Genomic DNA, 15,277 nt, shown 5'->3' on the forward strand with positions numbered 1-15,277 from the left:
ACACTTAAGATACCTAAAGAAATCACGAGGACTACAAGCTATTTTAGGAGTGTCTTGGGTCTATAAGTATGGAGTCCTTTGTGTAGAGATTGTAAGCTTCAAGAGACGTTTCAAAAGTAAGGTTTAAGGGTAAAGGTTCAAGGAAGAAGTGTAGAGATTCTAAGGAAAAGGAGAAAGAACACCAACTCACTTTTAATGTGCTTTAACATATAAATGTTTATATTTTGGTGTTGCATTTGTATTTTGGTGAAGCTCTACACAGGCCATAGGGCCGTATATCTCACAAGCTCCCTTGCCTTGCCTTGCTCTTATGATCACAACACTACAAAAGATCCATCCAACTGGGGCCAACATCCAGCACAATTTGAACCTTAGGATATGGATCCTAATCGTATTTTATGGATCCAGCTGTTGTGCCCGTGTACTGTCCAACTCAGTTCGGACCCTTTGGGACCATTGAGACCTCTAGACTTATGAGGACAAGGGATGCCCTTATGATCGTTCATCAAAATTTGATAAAATTTCGTTTTGTATATTATATGGAAAAAGAGCTAAATTCAGGAGATATTTTTTGGGGCCATGATAGACACCATTAAAAGCAGACATGAGACATGACACCAGGGGTTTGTCATCTAAAAGAGAGAGTTTGTCCTACATCTAAAGGAGAAAAAGATACTTCAACCGCCTTTTCCACTATCTCTTAATGGTGCAAATGCCATCATTTTCTAATGAAAACACAAGGGGTGAAAATATTGGGAAAATAGGATGGAAATATCATTTCCCCATCTAAAATTGCAAAAGCAAATCAAATATGACAAACTGACAGGGTAGATAACCCTTTATATCTATGGGTGTCAATACCAATTCTCTTTTCTTTTTGATTTTCCCTTCATATACTTTTACAAATCATATACCTCACCAATTTGAGCAATGATATTTCTTCAATTCCCCACCAAAATAATAGTATTTCCTCTCTCTCTCTCTCTCTCTCTCAGCCAAAATAGGCAAGAAAAATATTTTTTATTAATTTTTTATTAATTTTTTATTTGATTTATTAACAGCCTACCATAGAAATATCCAAAATTGTCTAGAAGAATCCAAGGAAAATCATAGTATAAAAGTCGAAATTTGCTATTTTTTGCTAGGTTCAATTCCTAATGAAGTTTAGTCAAATGTCAAGCTCCTTTAGAAAAGGCTTTCTCTCTGCCTTGCAACCAATTTTTCAAATTTTCCGTCACAGATTTCTTACTTTTCTATGTCACCCTCTCAGTTCTCTTAAAACCACAACATCCAATCAAAATCCACTAAGTCATCTCCATAAACGTCAATAGAAGGATCCTATACAAGACAGTCGCCCTAATGACCAAAAAATCAAACCTCATGACTTTGACCAAACCAACCCCTCTTCATATTTATAAGAGGCTTCATGCAAAGGTGTCTTAAATGGTTTCTACTGCGCAGTGAAAACATTAAGAGAGAGAGAGAGAGAGATATGGAGTTAGAAAAGATTAGTTCATTAGAGGATGATAAGGAAGTAGTGCTTCCAGGATTTCGATTTCATCCGACTGACGAAGAGCTTGTCGGATTTTATCTCCGGCGAAAGGTGGATAAGAAACCACTCAGCATAGAACTCATAAAACAGACAGATATCTACAAGTATGACCCATGGGATCTTCCAAGTAAGTTGCTGTTTTCTAATCTATTATTTCATTTTACAGTTTTTTAAATTGAAATGAAATTTCCCTCTTCTTTTTTTTGGTGTAACTTTTGTTGTTGTTCTGTGAATATTTTTGTTAATTTTGTAGTATAATTTTTAGTGTAATCTTCATCTCATACTCATAAAATCAGTGTTTCTTTTTCCCATGGAAAATAAATTGGTTTTTCTTTAAGATGTGAATTTTTTTTATTCTCTTGTTCTTGATCACTCCATGAATATAAGCCTTATTACTTTAATTTTTAGCTTAATTTTCATCTCATACTCATAAAATCACCGTTTCTTTTTCCCATGAAAAATATATTGGTTTTTCTTGAAGATGTGTTTTTTTTTTCATCCTCTAGTTCTTGATCATTCCATGAACATGTAAGCCTTTATACTTTAATTTTCACTTCAATCTTCATCTCATACGCATAAAATCAGTGTTTCTTTTTCCTATGAAAAATATATAGGTTTTACTTGAAGATGTGATTTGTTTTCATCCTCTAGTTCTTGATCACTCCATGAACATAAGCCTAGTGCAATCTTCATCTCATACTCATAAAATCAGTGTTTCTTTTTTCCTATGAAAAATATATTGGTTTTCAATGAACATAAGTCTTAATACTTTAATTTTCAGTGCAATCTTCATCTCATACTCATAAAATCACTGTTTCTTTTTCTGATGAAAAATATATTGCTTTTTCTTGAAGATGTGATTTTATTTTTCATCCTCTAGTTCTTGATCATTACATGAACTACATAAGTCATAATACTTTAATTTGTAGCGCAATCTTCATCTCATACTCATAAAATCAGTGTTTCTTTTTTCCTATGAAAAATATATTGGTTTTCAATGAACATAAGTCTTAATACTTTAATTTTTCGTGAAATCTTCATCTCATACTCATAAAATCACTGTTTCTTTTTCCGATGAAAAATATATTGCTTTCTCTTGACTATGTGATTTTTTTTCCATCCTCAACTTCTTGATCATTCCATGAACATAAGCCTAGATTTTATGTTCTTGAAGTCATCCAATTAAGTTCAGAAACCAGGAGTGTTCTAATGTTTTTCCTATACAAAATAACCAAATATTGTTTATCACTCTCAAAACTTCATTTAGGATGCTGAGAAGTACAAAACTACAACTATAACAACTGAGTGAAATGATATTTGCAATCATCTTTCCATTTTAAACTCCTCTAAGTCCGTTTATAGCTTGTTGTGAGCAGTAACATCCATTTAGATTTCTTTTTGATTGACAACAAATTAAATTAATAGAAGAAGCAAACATGGGAAAACCCCGTCGACCGAGATGATCAACACAATACAGACAACAAGAAAGAAAGGAACCACCACTATACATCAAAGACATTAAGGGGGGAGGAAATCAAAGACCTCCAACTCCGCCCTAGATGCACCCTCCCTAGCTAGCCAATCGGCCTCTCAATTAGCCAATCTCCTTGATGAAATGAGATTGAAGTTCAGTCCACTTGATCCAAGCTAGATCTCGTTGATCCATCTTGCAAACCCTCCATGGATGTGATGAGCTTCCCTTCAACCACCTTATCACATTCAAGGAGTCTTCTTCTACTATCACCTTGTCTAGAGTATTGGGTTCCAACATCCTTATTCCTTGATCCACCGCTTTAATCCCCCCTGATTGGAGTCCGCGATTCCAATAGGCCTGAAAACACCCATATGGTGTCTCCTCTCTCATTCCTTAGAACACCTCCTAATCCTCCTCCTAATTCTCCCAAACTAGGAGAAGAGAAATTTTTGTTTGCTGATACAAGATTGTTTTTCAGACAACATGGACTTATGGAGGTGGGAGAATACAGTTATGAAACTGGAAAGTCAAGGTCGTTCTAGGACAACGATGGGGAAAGCATTCTTGAAATGTTTGCATGGTGGTGTTCTTATAAAAAAACACACCCTCGAAGTCAACTGGAACAACTATAATAATGAGTTTTTAATACTAACAGCAACACTCACATGAGCCCTATACACACACTCAAAAGTAAAACTGAAGTTCCGAACATCGTTTTACCGTATCGAATCAACAATTAGAAGAAACCAACATGTTTAATGTGAAAAAAGTGTTAAAAATGCTATTGAACTCTACAAACAATATAACGAAATGATGTCCACTCCTTTGTCTTAATAATAGAATTCTATACTTTACTTACCACTTTTCTTATTGGCTGATGAGAGTATTATGTGGAAGCTAATCAGAGAAGTGTAAGTAAAGAGACAAGTGTCATTATTTGAAATGAAGAGAATGGGAATATCAATTTCCAAAATATATAATGATTTTGATGATGAGATACGATGCATTATCATGTCTGGCACAACGTATCAAATTTTATAAGGTAATTTACTATTAGTTTTTTTTTTTTTTTTAAATGGCAAAGAATTTTATTAATAAAGAATGAAACCCGGGCAGCTACCTGATGATCAAGAAGATAAAAAAAACAAGACAACCGAAGAGAAAAAGAACCAAAAATTAACAAACCATAACCTATCAAGGAGGAAGGAAATCGAAGATTTCTAATGACACCCTAGAAGCACCCTGCCTGGCTAGCCTATCGACCTCACTGTTGCACCTCTAGTCTTGAGGCCCATTTAAGGTTCCGTAATCATATTGTAAAGGAGCTTTTGATTATTATCAATGGATTAATTTTGTTTTTAATGAAGTTTATTCTTTGATCTTCCTTGAGGATTCAAGGGTTTGCTCGAAAAGTAGAAGATGGTGATCTTCTCCGTCCATTTCTACAGCTTTATTCGTAACCGAAACTAATTTCTCAGTCGTTAAAAATGACATAAAATAGAAAAAAATTATACAATAATAGTGAATTTACTACCATTTTGATTTTTAATTTCTCTTTTATCTTCCTTGTGGATTCAAGGGTTTGCTCGAAGGTAGATGACAATGATATTCTCCTTCGTTCCTACAGCTTTATTCCAACATCGATGACCGAAAATAATTTCTTAGTCCTTGTTAAAAATGACATAAAATAGATGAAAATTATACAATAATAGTGAATTTACTACGGTGTTGATTTTTTTCTCTTTTCTCTTCCTCGTGGATTCAAGGGTTTGCTCCAGAGTAGAATGCGGCGATGTTCTTTCTCCATTTCTACAGCTTTATTCTTGCAGAAAAAAACGAAACTAATTTCTTAATTGTTCTTAGAAATGACATAAAATGAAGGAAAATTAAACAAGACTAGTGAATTTCTTTCCATGTTAATTTTTTCTGACTGCTACAAAAGAAGAAAAACTGATGGGGTTTTGTCAATATTTGTGTTTTGGCCATGAAGAAGTTAGTAGCGTGGGAGACAAAGAGTGGTATTTCTTTTGCTTGAGAGGGAGGAAATACAGGAATAGCATAAGACCCAATAGGGTCACAGGTTCTGGTTTTTGGAAAGCCACAGGCATTGATAGGCCAATCTATTCTTCTGGAGACAAAAACAATGAGTGCATTGGCCTCAAGAAATCGCTTGTTTATTATGTTGGGAGCGCAGGAAAAGGCACCAAAACTGATTGGATGATGCATGAATTTCGCCTTCCACCCAGCCAAAAGAACACCAATCCCCTCAATGCCAGGAACACCCAAGAAGCTGTAAGATTTCTTCTCTTCTTTTTCTCTCATATTTTCTTATTCTCATCAGCACTAAGGTTGCAACTTGGGTCGGGTTGTTGATTTACTACGTGACGATTTTATTGAAAAAGAGTGAAGTCGTGGTATTTATTTCACTCAAGATTGGTTCTCTATGCCAGGGGTATCTGACATTTGAATAACCTGGGTCAGGTTTAGAAATCATGGGTCTTGGGTTGGGTCCGGTTTCAAGTTGAAAAATCAGACCCAATCTTGGGCCTGTCGGGTTTAAAGAAAAAAATTCGAAAATTGAAACCCGACTCAACTCTTATAAGTGTACTATGACCTTTTTAAATATTTCTTGAATAACATGACAAATTATTTTTCAGTATATTGCTATAAATGTATTCATTGAGGTGATCAGGTTTGTGATTGAGAAAAAGTAGTTTCCTCCTTGAATTTATGCACTCAATAACTTGAATTTTTATATTTTTGACGTGTGAAGATTTTTGTTTTCTACAATCTTTTGAAATTAATCACTATCCTAGGCTAAACATTAAAACATGATCCGACCTGAGAAAGTATCTAGCGTAGGGTCAGGTTTATGAATCTTGAGTTTTCCCAACTCGATCCGACCTGACCTAAGATAATTTCTTGGGTAGGGTAGGTTTATGGAAAACCCGATCCGCCCAACCCAAGTTGCAACCCTAATAAGCACTAATACTAGCTTCTTTTATGGGGTTCATTCCTTTTTCAATAGTTTTTTTAATAAGATTCTCAATAAAGATTTATCTTTTTGGGCGGCAGGAAATTTGGACGATTTGCCGAATTTTAAAGAGAGCTGTTTCGTATAAGAAATACATTCCGGATTTAAGAAATTCCTCCTCAATCAAGCAAAAACCAACTGAATCAAGTTCCCAAACATGCAGTTTTGAGTCTGATGGCAGGGACAAGTACAGTTCTTTTGGAGCTTCAACTATCCAACAGATTGAGAAGAAGCCTACTGTTAATCACCTTGAAGAAAATACTCAGTTATTTTCAGGTCAGTTGAGCTCAATAGCACAACCTCCCTTCACAAGTTTGTATTCAAGCTACCCAAATCCGAATTCTGGAGAATTCTACACTGCTGGGAATTGGGATGAGCTCAGTGCAATTGTAGAGTTTGCTGTTGATCCAACACTTGTGTATGGTTGTAGATACCCCCTTGATAGATTCGGAGGGTAGTTTTTACCTTGTAATTAACGACCCTGATGACATACATAGAATAATACAATGGTTGTAGATACCCCCTTGATAGATTCGGAGGGTTGTTGTGACATTGTAATTAATTACCTTGATGACATACATAGAGTAATACAAAGAGTGGCTTGATTAAGTAGCTATGTAGGGAAGATTTACATGGTTAGAAATCATAGTTGAAAAGTGAACATATACACATACACGCAGACCCACTCACACACAAAGACACACGAAAGTATACTATATATACATATATGTTTTTTTTTTTTTTTTTTCTAATCAAGAGAAGGCAAAAGGAATGGAAGGATGGTTAAGTGTAAGTGTTCATCAGATCAGGAACCGTGTTCAATTTTTTAAGAGCATGGAAGGATGATTAAGTGCATCTAGGTTTGTTCTTTTTTATTAGTTTTGAATTTACAAGTAATATATGAAAAGGTAATGAATTATTCATATGATAAATTTTAAATTTAGAAAGTTCTCATTTAATTAGAAAAGTTGGAGAATTTTTTATTGTTGGGATTTTTAAAATTTTGAAATGGCCATAAAAAATTCTAGATTTTTTCAATAATTTTCAATTATTTGGAGAATTTTGTAACTGTGATAGAAATTACCCAAGGAACAAATAATTTCCATGTACAAGGCCCATTAGGGCTTTGTTTCATGCTCAACATAGTTTGTAGAAGAGGTCCACTGGAATCTTGTGGTTCGGGTCTCAAATGAGTCCATCGGGGACCCATGTTTTGCCTTGTTAAGCAGGTCCTTTTTAGGGTGTCGCCGAGCGGAGAGGGGAAGGCAATCCTCCCCTTTTCCTATTTTGGGTTTATCTTTCTTTTGAAATTTGGAGTATTTTATTTTGTCGAAGTTATGGAAATTCTAACTTATTGGAATTTTGACAATGACTTGCACCTTAGTTAGGGATTCGGAGTATTTCATTTCGTTTAAGTTGGAAGGTGCTTTTTTAATGGAAAAGAATTAAATTAATAGATAAACAAACAGGGGGAGAACCCCGGCGAACGAGATGATCAAGAACAAACAAGAAACAAAAGAAAAGACACCGACCACAATACAATAACCCCCTCATTGGGGGTCAAAGGTTTTCATCTCATCCCTTCAGGCACCCTCCTTAGCTAGACTATCGACCTCACTATTAGCTGATCTTCTTACATGATGAAATGAAATGGAGGTACCTGTCCCTCAGTCCAAGATCGCATCAATCCAGTGTGCAAACATACAAGGATGGGGTGTGATTCCCTCAACCGTTTTATCACGTTTAAGGATTCACCCTCTGCAATGACCATATCAAGAACATTAATTTTGGTCTATTATCGAATTTGGAAGTTGGTCTGACACCAATTCTACCTGATTCGGTGAATGGCTCTATACTTAAATTAGTGAGGTTCTCATTAAGTCTAGGATAATGAACTAAAATGTTCACACAAAACATCCAAGAATATGAAAAATGAATCACATGAATATCAATTGGTTCAGCTCTTTGTACTTTTGTATTCTCTGTCTCTTGTTATTGCATGGAAAAGTGCAATCACCAATGCCATTCGAATTTAGAAGCAGATCTTAGAATTCTAGATTCGCTCTATTTTCACGGTTCAAACATTTGGAATCATGGGAATTTTTAGCTTCAGATAATGCTTCTATGTTTCACTGATCTTGAAGGAAAATACACGTAAATGAAGTAATTTGGCTAGAGAATCCTACTACTTGAAAATATTACAAAAACTACACGATCTATGTAGCTATACATGGAAGTTTTGGATCATAAATGAGAGATTTTATATGGTGTAAGCCCATATAGTCCCTTTTGGATCATAAATTAGAGATTTTATATGGTGTAAGCCCTTATAGTCCCTTACTATTCAAAAACTACTGTACGGACCGCACTATAGAATGATCCAAACCGTCCATGTGATTGGCCACAACGTAAATGGGTTGTGCCCCAAAAATCATTTCCATAGGATGATCCTAGCCAACCGATCTGTAGAGGTTTCCATAATATGCAGTTCCTTTATAGATTGGTGGGTTGGGATCATCCTTAATATAAAGATCGAATTATATGGTGTAATATATAGGAAATTACTTGAAAAGTGAGAGGGGGGATTCATTTGATTGGTTCATGCAACCTTAAGATCGAATGAATTATCTAGAACTTAATTTCAAAGTATCCAGCAAACTATGACAGTAAATAAAATATGAAGGTCTACACTGAAAAGAACCTTTTTTTTAGAAAAATCAAGATATTTGAAGAAGTATTATTGTAATTCCAACGGATTTAAAAAAAAAAATAGTTTAATGTGATTGCCATTAGCAAATGGTCTTGCCATCGCACTACAGAATATGATTGCAAATGTCATTTTCTTTGAAATTAATTTTGAGAGTAGGATATTTTATGGGATCTACACATCAATCAACCCTTGATAATGACTTTGAAAAAAAGAGTTTTTGAGAATTAATTCATTTAAATCTAAGTCATTTGTAAAAAGTAGACACATTTTTATAAATTTCTCACTAATCATCCAGATCTGGGTTCTATTAAGGTAAAACTGTCAACATTAAGATTACAAAATTCTTCATCATTGAAACATCATACTGGTGTCAGGACAGGCAGACGCTAATCATGGTTATTTAGATGTGGAGTCATTAATCGATGTTGACTAGGCAGGTTTTTTTTTTCAATTAGGCAGGTTATGTAGATGATGATCTTTTTAATGCGAGTTATTGTATCTTAGAAGTACTTCAGTTAGTTGGATGAGCAGGAAACAATCAATTGTTGTTAAATCAAATGATGAGACTGAGTATAGGGCAATGCGGTGATCGACGGAGCTCGTTCCAACCATGCAAATAAACTAGAATATAGAAGGAAGATTAAGAAACTTATCTTGATCGCCCATTGCGGTAATCAACCGCGCTGGACCTTCTATTGCCTCTCTGGTGGGGAAACTTATCTTGATTTTCCTATTCTCTCTTGTGGGGAAGATTCTTCTTTGGTCAATTAAATGGAAGCAGAGACCAACTACTTATTTATAGAAAAACACCTCTTAGAGTTCCACACACAATAGAACTCTAATTAGCTTAATCAATCTATCTATTATCCAGGCCTACCGAATATAGTTGATTGGGCTATACTAGTCATCCATGTCTCAATAAGGATGAGTTATATTAATTACTCTTATACCTTTACAGATCAATTTGGTCAATGGGTAACTCCAGTGATTTTACTCCTAATCCCATTCTTCAATCTAGATAGTACTTTTTAGATCAATGATTGCCCACATAAGATCTTATACAATCACTCTAAACGTTCTTCAAGATCGAAGAGATCTTAACTACCCACTTCAACACTCCGATTGCCCTAACAAAAATATAGAAAGAAGGAGAAAATGAAGAAGGTAAAAGAAGAAGCAGAGAGCATTTAACAAAAAGTGTTTTGCAAAGAACATTGAAACAGAGAGCGCTTTTAATGTATATGTGATATGTAAAAATGAAGGATAGCCCCTTATTTTATAGCCAAAATGTGTCAGTTCAAAATACGCCCTTAGAGACGTTCATTAAATTGTAAAGCTGTTTTTAGACATTATTAAGTGGCGTTTCTAAATTGGGATTTGCTAGCATCCATCGCAAAAGGCTTTTCGCGGATGGTCTGTTTTATTTGACAGCAGCCACAGAGGCTAGCAAATCCCTTCTAAATTAAAAACCACACATGGCAGTTGAGGCAACACTCACGCAATCCAACAGTCCAAATCAGTGAACAAAATGAACTTCATCTCTTTTAAAAAATTCAAAATTATATCATGTGCATACACCCAGTTAGCAAGTTTTCGGACTGGTCTAGCCAAATGGCCCAAATCCCTCCTGTGGGCCCAAAGGCCCATGTGTGTAGGATCCTATCTCCTCTTCTCATTCACAATGCAAAGGGAATGAGATGCTCTATGTACCCGTGAAGATTTCTCTCGCTTTCTAACGTGAGACTAAAAATTTTAGGTGGGAAGAGTGAAAACACACTTTTTGAATTTGAGGCGCAAAACTGTAAATAAAGAGTAACTTTTTAAAAACGATTTTTTAAACCATTCTTTTTATATTAAAATAGGAACAATCCAATATCATTCACAGGATGTTTTTCTTTCGAGACATCCGATAAAATTGGAACGATACAGAGAAGATTAGCATGGCCCCTGCACATGGAACACACGCACAAATCGAGAAATGGTCCAAATTTTTAACTTTCAACAAAACTGAAAAATAGTGGTGCGAAGGTGAGGTGGGTCAGAACAGTAAGGCTATAGAAATCTTCTCCCAATTTACTTGCGCTTGGACAGCCTCTCCTCATAGATATCCAACACATTTCTCAGCTTTTCCTCACTCTCTGTTATGGACTTGTGATCTAGTGAAAGACCCATCTTTGGCAAATACAAGAGCTGGAGTACTAAAGTGTAAATGAGTGGATCTTAGTTCTGCCCCTGAACTTCTAACCAGTGCCCTACAGTAGCCCTTTCCTCTACATTCTTTCCATGTAAATTAGTCCCTTGTGCTGCGTATTTCTCCGAGTAGTAATACCCTATGATGCCACGAGACTCTGAAACAGGAATAGAACAAGATGGTTATGGGAGGATCAATGAGATTATCGGACTAGAAACAAATGAGTTATCATGAAAAGAGGAGATTGGTTTTGATAATGGAATGCCTTACTTAACTGAAAGGCATACCAATGTAAATTATGCTCAAATATTCATTGTACAACCCAGGATTGTCATGTAATTAATGCACATTCACATTGATCTAGATCGTCCAATTGATCTGCATTCTTAGATGGCTCATAGCCTTAGAATCAAATGTTGGAGCTATCTCTCATAGAGTGGCCCACATTGCCCACATTTATTAACATTAATCCATATTTAGGAGTTTTACTAAACAGAATCTCAGATAAGTTAATGCCGTAGAGTCCGAAAATATAAACGACATGCTGCATTTGCTGCATTAGGAGACCGAGCCCTAATCCCATTCACTTATAAATATATGTCTTGGCTTAATGGGAGCAAGACACTTGGAGAGGCTATATATTTCTTCTAGTTGATCGCTGATCTACCATGGCAAAGTCTAGGATTCTATTGATCCGAGCATCATAAATTGGTTAGATTGGAAGATCTTTCTAGTGATCGACGATATCTCCAAGGAGGAGCATCTTGAATGGTCAGATTGAGTAGATTGTTGAGCATCTTCAATGGTAAGATGGAGTAGATTGCAGAGCATCATCATTGCCGGAGGTATAATTAGTTTTTTCACATAATGGTTTGATAAAAACAGTAACAATTATTAGTAACAGTAGCCACTTGATTTAGGGACTTTCATAATTTGAATGTTGATTGTTGGTTAATTTTATCAACCATCCATTGGTAAACAATCCTCAGATGTCCTTGGAAGTTGTCAAACATTATTATTGCAGAAATTTGTGAGTGCCCCAGAATCATTTGCCCTCAATCCTCCCAAATGCTTCGTTCTCCAAATGAGAAAAGCTGATAAACTTGACTGGGCAAACCAGCTATGGAGGAGGTGGTTTTGGCAAGTCTTTGAATAATGCTCAGGTTTGTCCCAGTGGCTGCATTGTAAGGGGTTCAGAGATTGTAATCTTGTCGGGTGACATCTTGTTTGCTGCACGGAATTGTAATATGTTGTAATACGGATGGGATTTGATAAAAGTTACCGTTTTCCAAAAAACAGTCATTGGATTGGATGGTTAGGATTGTCTGTTTATTTGAATTGTAAGAAAAGATGAGGTGAAACAAAGTACTTGTAATTTGAGGAAATATGGGTTTTTTCTGCTCTTTCTTTTTCTCCTCAGCAAATTCCCCTTTTTCTTTTTTATAGATTGGTTACCAGTGCAGTGCAGGGGCGGAGCCAGGAATTTGCTCGAGGAGGGGCAGAACATGGGTGAGGCCCATTACTCTTTTACACTAGAAGGTTTCTCCCAAGTTAAAAAAGGGGGCTAGTATAACTTTTCCCTTACGTTTCATGTAGTGGGGCAAAATTATATTACATGTTTTGACGGGTTGGGCCCACTATTTAACACTCCTAGCATGGCATGGGTAATTTGTTTTGGGATGGTGAAAGTTGTGTCATTCAAAAAGTATTATACAACTTACCATATGATGATCCAAACCGTTCATTTGTAAGGCTATGCCAGAAAACTCATTTCAATAGAACGATCCTAGCTCTATGAAAGGTCTCCATAATATGCAATTCCAATACATATTGTAGTACGATCTAGGATCATCCTATTGAAATGTGTTTTTGGGCTATGACCCTAACATCGGAAATACATTGCACCCCAAAAACCATTTTCATTGGGGTGCAATGTATTTACGATGTGGCCTAGGATCATCCTATCGAAATGAGTTTTTGGGCTATGACCCTAACATCGTAAATACATTGCACCCCAAAAACCATTTCCATTGGGGTGCAGTGTATTTACGATGTGGCCCATCGAATGGACATCTTGGATCATCCTATGGTAAGTTATACAATACTTTTTTAAAAATAATTTGAACTATACGAGCTTACACCATTTTACAACTGATATATTTTGAGCGTATCAGTGGAGATTTTATATGGTGTGTGTATGCATGAATTCCAGTTTTGTTCTGGGTCCCGCTTCAGAGGATGATCGAACCGTTCATTTGTAGGCCACAAATCCACAATGTCATAGGAGATTTTTAGTTCCCTGAAGAGAGAGAGAGAGAGAGAGAGAGAGAGAGAGAGAGAGAGAGAGAGAGTTATCAATTGCAAGAGTCAATTCCTGACAATTACAATTTTGGACAATTTTGTACACAGATTATTCGAAGTTGAAAAAAACGCTATGTTCTCATCTCATCTCAGAGAGAGAGAGAGAGAGAGAGAGAGAGAGAGATAGTAATTGCAAGAGTAAATTTCTGACAATTACAATTTTGGACAATTTTGTACACATTATTTGAAGTTGAAAAAAACGCTCTGTTCTCATCCCAGAGAGAGAGAGAGAGAGAGATTGATTGCAAGAGTTAATTTCCGACAATTACAATTTTGGACAATTTTGTACACAGATTATTCGAAGTTGAAAAAAAACGCTATGTTCTCATCCTAGAGAGAGAGAGAGAGAGAGAGAGAGAAGTATTCATTGCAAGAGTCAATTTCTGACAATTACATTTTGGACAATTTTGTACATAGATTATTCGAAGTTGAAAAAAACGCCTATGTTCTCATCCTAGAGAGAGAGAGAGAGAGAGGCATTAATTGCAAGAGTCAATTTCTGACAATTACAATTTTGGACAATTTTGTACACAGATTATTCGAAGTTGAAAATAACGATATGTTCTCATCCCAGAGAGAGAGAGAGAGAGAGAGAGAGAGAGAGAGAGAGTCAATTTTTGACAATTACAATTTTGGACAATTTTGGACACAGATTATTCGATGTTGAAAAAAACACTATGTTCTCATCCCCTCACTTTGTCCATACTTATATAGATCCTGAGAAATTGAGAATTTTTCAATTTTGAGGGGGGGCAAGTGCCCCCCCCCCCCCCCCCCCCCCCGCTCCGTCCCTGGTTACCACCTTTTTACAGTAAGAGTCGGGTGCCTGAGTTGACTCCCTAGTACGTTGGCCGAGTTCTTCTCTGAGTCTTTGAGTCCAAGTCTAGAATCCATATTTTGTCCTGTCCTACCAAGTCTATCAGAATTCCCTCGACACTCCTAAGTTATGACCGTGTCAACGATGTCCTCAGCCTCGGCAACCAGGTAATCGACTAGGATTTGCTTTGCCCATGTCTCGCAGGCATCCACGTTCTGAAACATTGATCCAAATTGCACATCTAATGAGTCCCCCCTTGGATGGGGTTTTGAAACATTGATCCAAGCCCTTCGGTCAAGGGATAGTTGCTCTTTAAATGTAGGCCGTTGAATTTTATCCTTTTTTACTGTCCAATTGTATGCCAACTTTTTATTTTCTAAAATTTATGTGTTAGACACAATCCTGAGACGAATGTTTATCGTTTAAACCACGACTCATACCCCTTTATTTTGATGGACATCTCAGTTAAATATGGACATTATCATGGACTTCAAGTCTATCAAGTTTCATTAAGTCTTTGAAGTTTTTAACAGTACATGTAGTATTTGCATCGTCCCTTGCAAACACAAGTCAAGCCAAGCAAACTCTTTGTGGCATAAGCACAGGAAGCCAGGCTAAATTTACATGCACAAGAGGGAAAAAAGGAGAGCTGACATACGAACAATATGAAGTTTTACTCATGATATTAAGTCAATGTACAGTATACAAAGAGGTCCTTGAAATCTTGCAAACAAGAATGTCACCCTGCTATGCCAGCATAGCAAACTACAATAAGGCCAACTAAAACTCCAGGTTATATGCATGTAAAGTGAGGCAATGACCAAAATCGGCCAGAGTGGCCAAAGGTGTTATACTTGGGAATATGGACTGACATAGCCAAAACTAAAAGCAATATCCTAATGTTACATAACCTCTAGGCAATTGGCTGTGACACTCCATCTCATTACAATAATGTCAATGTTGAACTTGCCATTCCGATTGGTGGAGTTTCCAATTAGCACCTCAACTTGCTTCAAATTTAGGAAGCCCCTTCTACTTCACAAGGTACTCTGTTTGTTGCCTTTCCAAGACTTCCTCACAGTGGGACTCATTGAGGTATATTACTTTCAACTTCACATGTGAAAGAATTAAGGTTTTC

The 15,277-nt window shown here is 36.3% G+C and overlaps 1 protein-coding gene and 1 non-coding gene across 3 annotated transcripts; both read left to right on the plus strand.

Annotated features, from left to right (window-relative positions):
• Positions 1–1,478: 1,478 nt before the first annotated feature.
• LOC143892554 (transcription factor JUNGBRUNNEN 1-like) lies at positions 1,479–6,654 on the plus strand. 2 transcript variants are annotated; one of them, XM_077397266.1, is made up of 3 exons: positions 1,479–1,679; positions 5,017–5,318; positions 6,102–6,654. In XM_077397266.1, the coding sequence occupies exons 1-3, from the start codon at positions 1,493–1,495 to the stop codon at positions 6,516–6,518; spliced, it is 906 nt and encodes a 301-aa protein (XP_077253381.1). In that variant the 5' UTR covers positions 1,479–1,492; the 3' UTR covers positions 6,519–6,654. The 2 variants fall into 2 exon arrangements, with proteins under 2 accessions (XP_077253381.1, XP_077253382.1); XM_077397267.1 differs by having other exon boundaries at positions 5,020–5,318.
• A 4,004-nt stretch (positions 6,655–10,658) lies between these two features.
• LOC143847697 (U6 spliceosomal RNA) lies at positions 10,659–10,763 on the plus strand. The gene has a single exon (XR_013235214.1). It is a non-coding gene; the product is annotated as a U6 spliceosomal RNA (small nuclear RNA).
• Positions 10,764–15,277: the final 4,514 nt, after the last annotated feature.

The sequence above is a fragment of the Tasmannia lanceolata genome, unplaced genomic scaffold (genome assembly GCF_043159265.1).
Source record: "Tasmannia lanceolata isolate RefF3 unplaced genomic scaffold, GAP_Taslan_0.1 ptg000015l, whole genome shotgun sequence".
NCBI lineage: Eukaryota > Viridiplantae > Streptophyta > Magnoliopsida > Canellales > Winteraceae > Tasmannia > Tasmannia lanceolata.

Excerpts from the sequence above, each read along its gene's own strand:
- LOC143892554 (XM_077397266.1), top strand. The coding sequence starts at position 1,493 with ATGGAGTTAGAAAAGATTAGTTCATTAGAGGATGATAAGGAAGTAGTG. Across the intron at positions 1,680-5,016 it reads TGACCCATGGGATCTTCCAA|AAGTTAGTAGCGTGGGAGAC; the intron begins GTAAGTTGCTGT and ends TTGGCCATGAAG. Across the intron at positions 5,319-6,101 it reads CCAGGAACACCCAAGAAGCT|GAAATTTGGACGATTTGCCG; the intron begins GTAAGATTTCTT and ends TTTGGGCGGCAG.